Genomic DNA, 9,245 nt, shown 5'->3' with positions numbered 1-9,245 from the left:
AATGAATGGTAAAACTCCAATGCACATCGCATAACGGGTGATTGTATATTGAATAAATGGTAAAACTCCGAGGTACATCGAATAAATGGAAATGCTTTCAAAGAAAAAGAAGAAAAGTTTAAAACATATTTGTTTCACTAACAATAAGCCGTAATTTTTAAAGGTAACACTCAGAAAAGAATATATAAAATGTTTTTAAAAAATATTTTATTAACTGCACACTTCGGGTTGCTACAAGCTAAAACATGAATTGGCCAATCAAAAAGTTGTATATTTTAAAATTTATCCAATCAATGAACAGCGGTAAGAATTTGAAGACCTCCGCAGTGAATATGGTGAGAACAAGCATCAGTATGTTGTGAAAACAGGCAGGCACTTACAGGCATCATATGCAGTGGTTTCACAATAAAAAGAATTTGAAAGATATTTACATGCTCAAAAAGACACAATGGCTTTAACAAATAGACCACAGACGGTAAGAGTTTCAGCTAAACTTGAATTTTGTGGTTGTAAACAATCCAGGACTTGTTCGACCTGGAGCACGAAATTCCCGGGCGCTTTGTCAGCAAAGATAAATATGATGTATAGAATCTGTTTGTTTTATGTGTCTGTTTGTTCTATAAAATATGGACTCAATGATACATAATTTGAAGCATGCAATTGAAATGGTGTTTTTGTGGATAAAAATCCAAGCACAGCAGGAATAGACATGTTTGCCTATAGGGTACAGTATACAACATAATATTTTTACGGTATACCGTATACAACATAATGTGCATAATGTAATAGAAAATAATGCATTGTTGTAGTCCTTAAAATTCCTGCAATGATCATTGTTTTTCCTTTTTTTAAAAATTTTATTTAAAAATAAAAATCTAACTGCAACAGATTTTTAGATAATGACACAAAAATGTGAAGTGAATTGACTGTTCTGAAACGGGGTACTGTCTAAAGCAAAAAGCAAAAGCAAAAATTGACTGAAATCTTTATTGCGACAAAGCAGAATTGTTTGACTTCTTCAAAAATATGTTAAGTCTTATTATTATTTTTTATATTGGTGGGGAGATGGGGATTCATGAATATAATCACCTAAGTACTTGGTCGTTAGCTCACTAAGAATTGTTGATAATTTCAGGCACGTCCACAACTTGGCAGCACACATGTTCTCATCAACAAGGAAAATCCAGATGGAGGATTACTTGCCAAAACGGAACTTCATCGACCTTCATCTCATATGGGAACAAGATCAGCCCTTGGAACAATTGAAAACATTGGACACAAAGTCTCTGCAATTACGATAGACCCTAGTAAAAAGACAAATGCAATCAAGAAAGAGATCATACAGCAGCAACAGATAGTGACCAGACAGAAAATAGTCAAATCTAAAGCTACTTCTTCCCTAAAAGAACTTGTAGAAACAGAAACAAAAACTGTAAGTTGTATTTGCTAAGATGAGAAATACAATTTTCTGATTGGCAAATTATTCTTATCTTGGCATTTTGAATCGCTGTACTTTTTTCATAAAGTTATTTCTTGATATTTACAATCATGAGTAATAAAATAAAATTATGCCATGAAACTACATTAAGTTTGTGAAATACATTGCAAAATGTTTTTTAAATGGTATTTTACAGGAAGCATCCATAGAAGCAGTGAAAAATGTTTCTAAACCAGACATATTACTGGGACCTCCCGAGTCTATGGACATCAGTGAAGATAAACCTGAGGCATTCTCAAAAGCTTTATTAAAAGTGGAAGATATTGATGAGAATGACAAAGATAACCCACAACTTGTTAGTGAATATGTCAATGACATTTACCAGTACATGTTGGAGTTGGAGGTTAGATTTTAATCAGTTGCAATATGTATTTTACAACCACAGGCACTTGTTTCTGTAATTGCTTTTTTACCCAATAATAAAATAATAACATAAAGTATCTAACTCTGAATTACATGGAGTACCCTTCTACCTACTCCTACAAGTAAGAGCTTCAGTTAAGGTCCCTACACTCTTTGTATATCTAGGAGTCTTGTATCCGAAGACCATTTTTTTATTTGAGCTAGTTCCCACTGAAATTTGGTCGGAACATTATGAGTGAAATAAACTGTAAATGAGTAATTTTCAGGTACTTTCTTATTTGCATGAGGTATAAGCGTCAACAAAAATAATAAAATCCACTTGAGTCAGTATGCATTAGTGTTCATTAATCAAAATCTTCATTATTTAAACTTGCAACCAGAATTTGTTTAGATTTGACATCACATTAATTTTGCAAGCTTTAAAAAAAAAGTGTTGCATCAGCAAGTAATTTTAAATAGGAATAGCAGGGTTGTGGTTAACTTTTGAAACCTTAGGGGCCATGTGGGCTCCTAACTTTTCAAATTTTACGGGCCCACAATGTGATCCACGGGCCCACATTATATGTAAATTAAAAATAAGAACACAAAAATCCTAATGTTTTTTTTCGTAGTATCTATATGTTCACAGAATATGGATTATTGTCACGTTTTCTCTTTTCTAAAAACTTTGATCCGATGATATGTTCATTACATTTTGTAGTATTTAACCTTAACTTGTACAACTGAAGCGTCTATGGTTTAACAAGGGGCATATTAAATAATAAATTACAACCTGTGATTAAGTTTGATCCCGATCTTGTATTGTGTGCATTTGACATGGTAATTCAAATTCTATCTGTGAATAACTAGTCGAATGGCGAGTGTGACAACCATAGCCGATTGTTACAATATTTCTATTAGAACAATCTCAAACATTTGCTTTCGTATCATCAGATTTAACGGAGATTTAACCGCTTCGATAAATCGCAATTTTTTTATCTCAGTCACGTACTTGTACATGTTTGAGTAATATGCTTGTACGCAACACAAACAATCTAAGTTAGTAGAGCGTTTTCTTAAAAAACTGAAAGTACATAAAATAAAACTGAAATGTGATTATGTTCCGGTAAAAAAATCATTCGCCATGTGGGCGACCAGATTTTTAATATCCAGTCGCCCACCTCAAATCTTACTCACATTTGCGAGTGGGCGAGTGGTTATCCACAACCCTGGAATAGACACATGACATAATTTTGTTTTGTGGATTTAAAAATGGATTATTAAAAATCCAGGCTTTGCCATGTACAATTGATACACAAAAATATATGAATTTGACTTTTGACTTCACAGTTCACAATGTATTGAATGCTAATATAAAAAATAACTGTTTTAATTAAATGTAAGTTTTATTGTAAAAATGAGTATTTAATTGTTTCCATGTCACTTGTACATGGCAATGCCTTGATTTTTCGATAATTCATTCTCACTTTGGCAGTTTCAGCAGCGAGATACTTTTGACTTGGCGCCACCTCACCTCTAGCATACTGGGGTACCCCCTCCCAATAATTACAGTCATTTTATGCTTCTAGAGAAAATGCACTGGCAAATTATTTATTATCATTCTCTTCAACAATAATTTATCTTCTTTAATCTGTAAATAGCATCCAAACTCTGCTTGCCGACTGGGAAAATCATTTCGCACCACATAAGTGCTATGCACTAATCTCTGGCAGTATATCTAATTGGATTTTGATTGGCTAAAAGACTGTTTCTAAAATTACATCAGACAAATGTATTTTAGAAAAATAAAATGTTAAAAAAAAATCAAATTTATTAACTGCAGTATTTAAACATTAGGATTGGATTTTCAAGCCCACTGACTTATGCTTTCTGACTGAGATTAGTACATAGCACTTTGTGGTATGAAACAAATTTTCCAGTCATCTTGTAGAGTTTGGATACTGTTTACAGAGATAAAAAGAAATAAAGATGGGCTTTCTTTAGTATGAAAGATATTCAATTTTGTATTTTTCAGCAAAAGTTTCCAGTCAGGCCTAAATTCCTCGAGGGTTATGAGATAACTGGTAAAATGCGTGCCATTTTGATTGACTGGTTGTGTCAGGTTCACCACAGATTCCACTTGTTGCAAGAAACTCTCTACTTGACTGTATCCATCATCGACAGATTTTTACAAGTATGTCATTGCATGAAGACAGTAATGAGGTTTTTTTTTAAGACTTCACCCTTTTTTCTTGTGATTATTTTAAAATTCACTTAACAAATAAACAAACAAAAACTGTTTCACATGAATTTAATATGAATTACAATGGAAGGTGCTGTGATAGTCCATGAAAACTTGCACATGAACTAAAGGTTAAAAATATATTTTAGTTTTCTCAGTATATATATTTTTTAAATATATATATTTTTTGTAATTGTAAAACTTGAGCAAAAAGGAGATGGGCAAACATAGCGTGCAGAAAGCCTATAGCTTCAGATATATAAAAATCATGTTCATTTTGTGAATTTAGTATTTAGAGTAAAGTTCTCATTATTGAAATTTATAAAATTATGATAAACAAAACTTTTCTGAGGAAAATTTTCTCAGCAAAATTGATTCTTTTATTTAAAAATAATGTGGTATTTGTGGGGCTCGAACCCTACCAGTAAAAATCCTGAGGATCATTTTCTTTCAAGACTAGCACGCTATCCACTAGACTACACAAGTCCTGATGAATAGTGGCATTTAAATCATGTTTGTGATATGACCCTTGACTTAAGGATACACCAAAGGCTTTTTTCAAGATTTTCAACAATTTTGAGATTTTTGGCTAAGAAAAAGAAGTTAATCACTGCTTTATAATGCATGTAAAATTCTTGGTAATTATGAAATGGTTTTCTAATTATTTAACAATAATGAAACATAAACACTACCACATGTGAATGTTCCGTTATTGAAGCTTCTGATTTGATCTGTGACTGCCTGCTCATGAAAGACGCAATAAATCACTGTGACCACTTGGGGAATTCTTCACTAGCCACAAAGAGATTATCAGTAATTAAACTACAGGGACTCTAGATTTAGAGAAGGAGATCTAACAGATCACTGATGACCATAAAATAGGAGGTGGAGCTTAGCTCTTGCCATTTTGCCGGGAAATCTTTCTGATTCAGAATTGAACCTATTTTACTTAATTAAAAGCATCTAAATACAGAAAAGAACCTCCCATTCTTGTGAATATGCATAGGAAATATGGCTAAGTGACAGGTATCCAAAGCTGAATCTCCAAGGTGTCATATATTCCTAGCTTTGGCAGATTTTGTTGTGTAATGGGTTTTTGCCCTCTACTGTAAAGTAAGATCAGACAGTTTGTGGTATTATTTCAAAGGATTCAGCTCCCTCATTTATTGACCAATTTCTCTGAAAATTGGATGGGCTTCTTCTCAAATGTGTGTTCACAAAACCGTATCTCAGATTTTTGATATCTAGCTTAGTTTTGGAATTATTGAGGGAAATGTTAAATTAGGCTAATAAATTGGTAACATTGAAGGGCAAATGGCTGTAACTTTTGAATTAGAAGATTTATCAAAAATCTGAGATACAGTTTTTAAGTTCAATCTTTAATCTACCTTGAGGCAAAATGACCACTTTGAGGGGTTAAATACAAAAAAGTTGATTTATAAAATATTTAAGCACTAAAATTTACATTAATATTTAAATAATTTTTAAATAAGTTATTAATTAAAGTTTAAATTAGGATAATTAAATAGTAAATTTAACAAGCTTTCAAATGATATATACTTTTATTATGTTATCTTTGATAATGAAAGAATTACATGCAAATTAAATTCTAGCATTTGGAAACCTTTGGTGTATCCTTAATGTACTTCAAGTATTTCTCGAAAAGATGCGAATGTTATAAAAGTATATTTTTAAGGTATAGTGGGTTTTTGCTCCATATTTTTGTTAACCAAAAAATGTTTATTTTTATGCAAACTATGAAGATCAACTTTTAAAAAAAAATGGTGCGAAGACCCACTCATATCGAAAAATGGTGTTATAGTATGAGAAAATGACTCTTTTTGGCCTCTTTAGTGTGTGTATAATATTTCATAAGCAAATAATTTCAATCTTTGTGAGATTTTTGCCAATTGTAGAAATTTTACATAAAGTATATTTTAATGTTAGATGAAATATCAAGGAAAATTTTGATATAATTGAGATTTAATTTTTCACCTTCATGTTTGTCACACTAGGCTTTTTGCTCGTCATGTTCACCCATCTTCTTTGATTTATATTTTTAGATTCACCAAGTGCCACGTAACAAGCTTCAGTTAGTTGGTGTGACTTCCATGCTGATTGCATCCAAGTATGAGGAGATGTATGCCCCAGAGGTAGCCGATTTTGTCTACATCACAGACAACGCCTACCAGAAAAAAGATATTCGGGAAATGGAGGCTCTTATCCTCAAAACTCTGGACTTCAGCATGGGAAAACCTCTCTGTTTACATTTCCTCAGACGCAACTCTAAAGCAGGAGGGGTAAGACTTCTAACATTATCAGCAGAAATGGTAGACTCAAGTCAAAAAGAATCTTGAAAAACCTTCCGAGAAATGTACAGTGAGAGTCTTAACAGATAAAATGAAAGGAAATAAAGCTGTTTTCCAATTTTCATAAAATCTTTTTTTGATAGGTTGATGCCAGCAAACACACATTGGCCAAGTATTTGATGGAACTTACAATCATTGAGTATGATATGGTGCAATACTACCCCTCACAAATTGCAGCTGCTGCCCTTTGTCTTTCAATGAAATTATTAGATGGATCAAAATGGGTAAGCAACTCTTAAGTGAAAAGAAAATTCCATTAAAACAACAGTGTTGCCATAAATATTAAATATTTTCAGTGCTTTTTATAGAAATTTTTTTTTTTTTAGATATTGGTGATTCATTAAGATAAGAAATAAGCCTTCAATCTAACACTTTATTCTACAGTAAAAACATAAATATTTGATGACAAACTTTGTGACATCAAAATGTTAACATTTATTGTTTATTTACAGACTGACACATTAAGTCACTACAGTTCCTATTCAGAGAAGGATCTTTCACCATTAATGCAAAAGTTGTGTAGTCTAGTCATAAAAGCAGAAACCTACAAATTAACGGTGAGTAGCATTATAGTACATTGGAGTTAATCTTCCTTCCCTCATTCAGGCATCTGTCAAGTTATGTTAAATAATCAGATTTTATTCATACTAAATGACATCTACTATGCAATCTCTGCAAATATGGAAAAGGTAGATATTTGAACATCATACCTAATTCTAACAGAACTTTATTAATAGCAATGTACATGTTTGACAATGTTCAATAATGTTGTTAGTAAATGATCATTATTTTTCTATTTCCAGGCTGTTAGAACAAAATATGCCTCATCAAAATTTATGAAAATCAGCACGTGCTCGGAACTTAAAGGACAAGTGGTTAAAGACATGGCTAATCAATCTGAATAAATTATAAACATTCCCTTGGAATTTTAAAATCAGGCTGTGATGTGTGTATTGTCAGGAGTGGAGTTTTCAGGGAGGATCAAATTTGTGGGGATTCTGAGTTGTGGATGCTGCTAGTTTCATTGTACCAAATTTGTTCTGCTTGTAGAGTTTGTTTTTCATACTTTTTGTTGGTACCAGAAAAAAATTCTTTCTCCCGTAATATGAATTTTTATGCACAATTTTTTTATTCTATAATTTAATCAATAATTTATAAAACTAATTTTTTAGATACAATTTTAGCTTTTACGTTCTCATTTGGTATAATATAACAGTAAATAAAAATATGAATAATTCTATTAGATTTAAGTCATCCATAAGAAAGACGTATTTGGTTAGGTTTGTGATCTATCAAAAGAAAAACTTTCATACACAAATATATAACCCATTGTCTCAGTAATATTCCAATTCATATCTCAATTCAGAATGTTTCATGGGAAGGGGGGAGGGTGTAAAAATATATCATTTGTCACAATGTTCTGTTGGGTTTTTTGGTTAGATATTGAAATCGCCTCACAAATATGAAGTCACCCATTAGAATATTTTGTAGGTTCCTAGAAACATGCAACAGTTCTTCATTCAGAATTCATTATTTATTCAGTATTGTGTGAATGATTTGTGAATGAAAGTGTATAGAAAACTCTAATAAATCATGATATTAATGTTGGAAAAACAAGGGAAGGACATTGCTTTTCACTTTTGACTTCATTTTTTTTTCTTTTTTTCTGTACATTTCACTTGTGTAAAATCCCCTTGTTTTTCTGACAGGAAACTTCTTTTATGTAGGTGCTGAAATGTTTGGATCATGGGTAGTATCATAGAATTCCAACATTTTTTTTTTTAAATCTAATATCTAGGGAAAATGAAATGATAAACTGGGAAGCTTAACAGATGATGCATTCATTTTTAAAGATATCAATCTTGTTGAAACTGTTTAAGGACACTTGCTGAAGCTGTGTAAGTTAAACATTGACCTATATGGATATTTTTAACCTTACGATGTTTGCATTTGAAATTAATATTTATCTTATGTAGCCATTTGCAGCATTTGATATATTCAGCAGGTGTCTTTTCATTTTTACATGGCTATTGATGATTTTGATACTTTTTATTTTATTCATGTATTTGTATGTGTAGAGGAAATAAAAAATAAAACTAATTGCTTGATTTTTTTTTCTCTACTGGATGCTAATATGCAAGTATTAGGTATCATTTTTGTTTTGCTTATTGACATATTCGGTTTGGTCTCGTAACTTTTGAAAAGATATGTACTGCCTTGTAAACTCTGATCCTCTATTGTAGCTACATCCTAATCTCATCCTGATCTGAACAAACCTAAACTAAGAATCTAAACTACCTGATAATTGCATATTAATATAATAATTCGAAGATTTTTCCTATGTAAAACTTTGATCCAATTTACCCCCACTCCCCTCCCACCCACAGGGGTCATGATTTTCACAAACTTGTATCTATACTTTATGAAGATGCTTCCATATTTATATCATTAACCATTGCTTCCCTATTCTTGAGGTTTTTAGCTAACCTGAGTCAAAAGATCAAGTGAGCTTTTCTGATCACCTGTTTTCCATCATTTGTCTGTCCATCCATCTGTAAACTTTTCACATTTTCAACTTCTTAAGAACCACAGGGCCAATTCAAACCAAAGTTGGTACAGAGCATCCTTGGTTAAGGATGGTTTAAATTTTTAAAATGAAGGGCCAACCCCCCTTACAAGGGGAGATAATCAAGAAAAGACAAAAGTAGGGCTGGGTCATTAAAAAAAGTCTTCCCAAGAACCACTCGGCCAGAAAAGCTGAAACTTATGTGGAAGCATCCTGGGTCATGTAAAT

At 32.0% G+C, this 9,245-nt stretch overlaps 1 protein-coding gene across 1 annotated transcript; it reads left to right on the top strand.

The window, feature by feature from the left end:
- Positions 1-314: 314 nt before the first annotated feature.
- LOC133191687 (G2/mitotic-specific cyclin-B-like) lies at positions 315-8,551 on the top strand. Its single transcript, XM_061327421.1, has 8 exons — positions 315-475; positions 1,136-1,432; positions 1,635-1,841; positions 3,876-4,034; positions 6,146-6,382; positions 6,535-6,675; positions 6,904-7,008; positions 7,255-8,551. The coding sequence occupies exons 1-8, from the start codon at positions 449-451 to the stop codon at positions 7,354-7,356; spliced, it is 1,275 nt and encodes a 424-aa protein (XP_061183405.1). The 5' UTR covers positions 315-448; the 3' UTR covers positions 7,357-8,551.
- Positions 8,552-9,245: the final 694 nt, after the last annotated feature.

Source organism: Saccostrea echinata, unplaced genomic scaffold (genome assembly GCF_033153115.1).
Source record: "Saccostrea echinata isolate AGI-Se365-2 ecotype Australia unplaced genomic scaffold, CSIRO_AGI_Sech_v1 ptg000024l, whole genome shotgun sequence".
Taxonomy (NCBI): domain Eukaryota; kingdom Metazoa; phylum Mollusca; class Bivalvia; order Ostreida; family Ostreidae; genus Saccostrea; species Saccostrea echinata.
Note: the sequence above shows the minus strand (reverse complement) of the source record. Positions and strands in the feature narration are given on the sequence as shown.

Coding starts and splice junctions, on each gene's coding strand:
- LOC133191687 (XM_061327421.1), top strand. CDS start 449: ATGGCTTTAACAAATAGACCACAGACG. Junction 1,842..3,875: donor AGTACATGTTGGAGTTGGAG/GTTAGATTTTAA, acceptor TGTATTTTTCAG/CAAAAGTTTCCAGTCAGGCC. Junction 7,009..7,254: donor CAGAAACCTACAAATTAACG/GTGAGTAGCATT, acceptor TTCTATTTCCAG/GCTGTTAGAACAAAATATGC.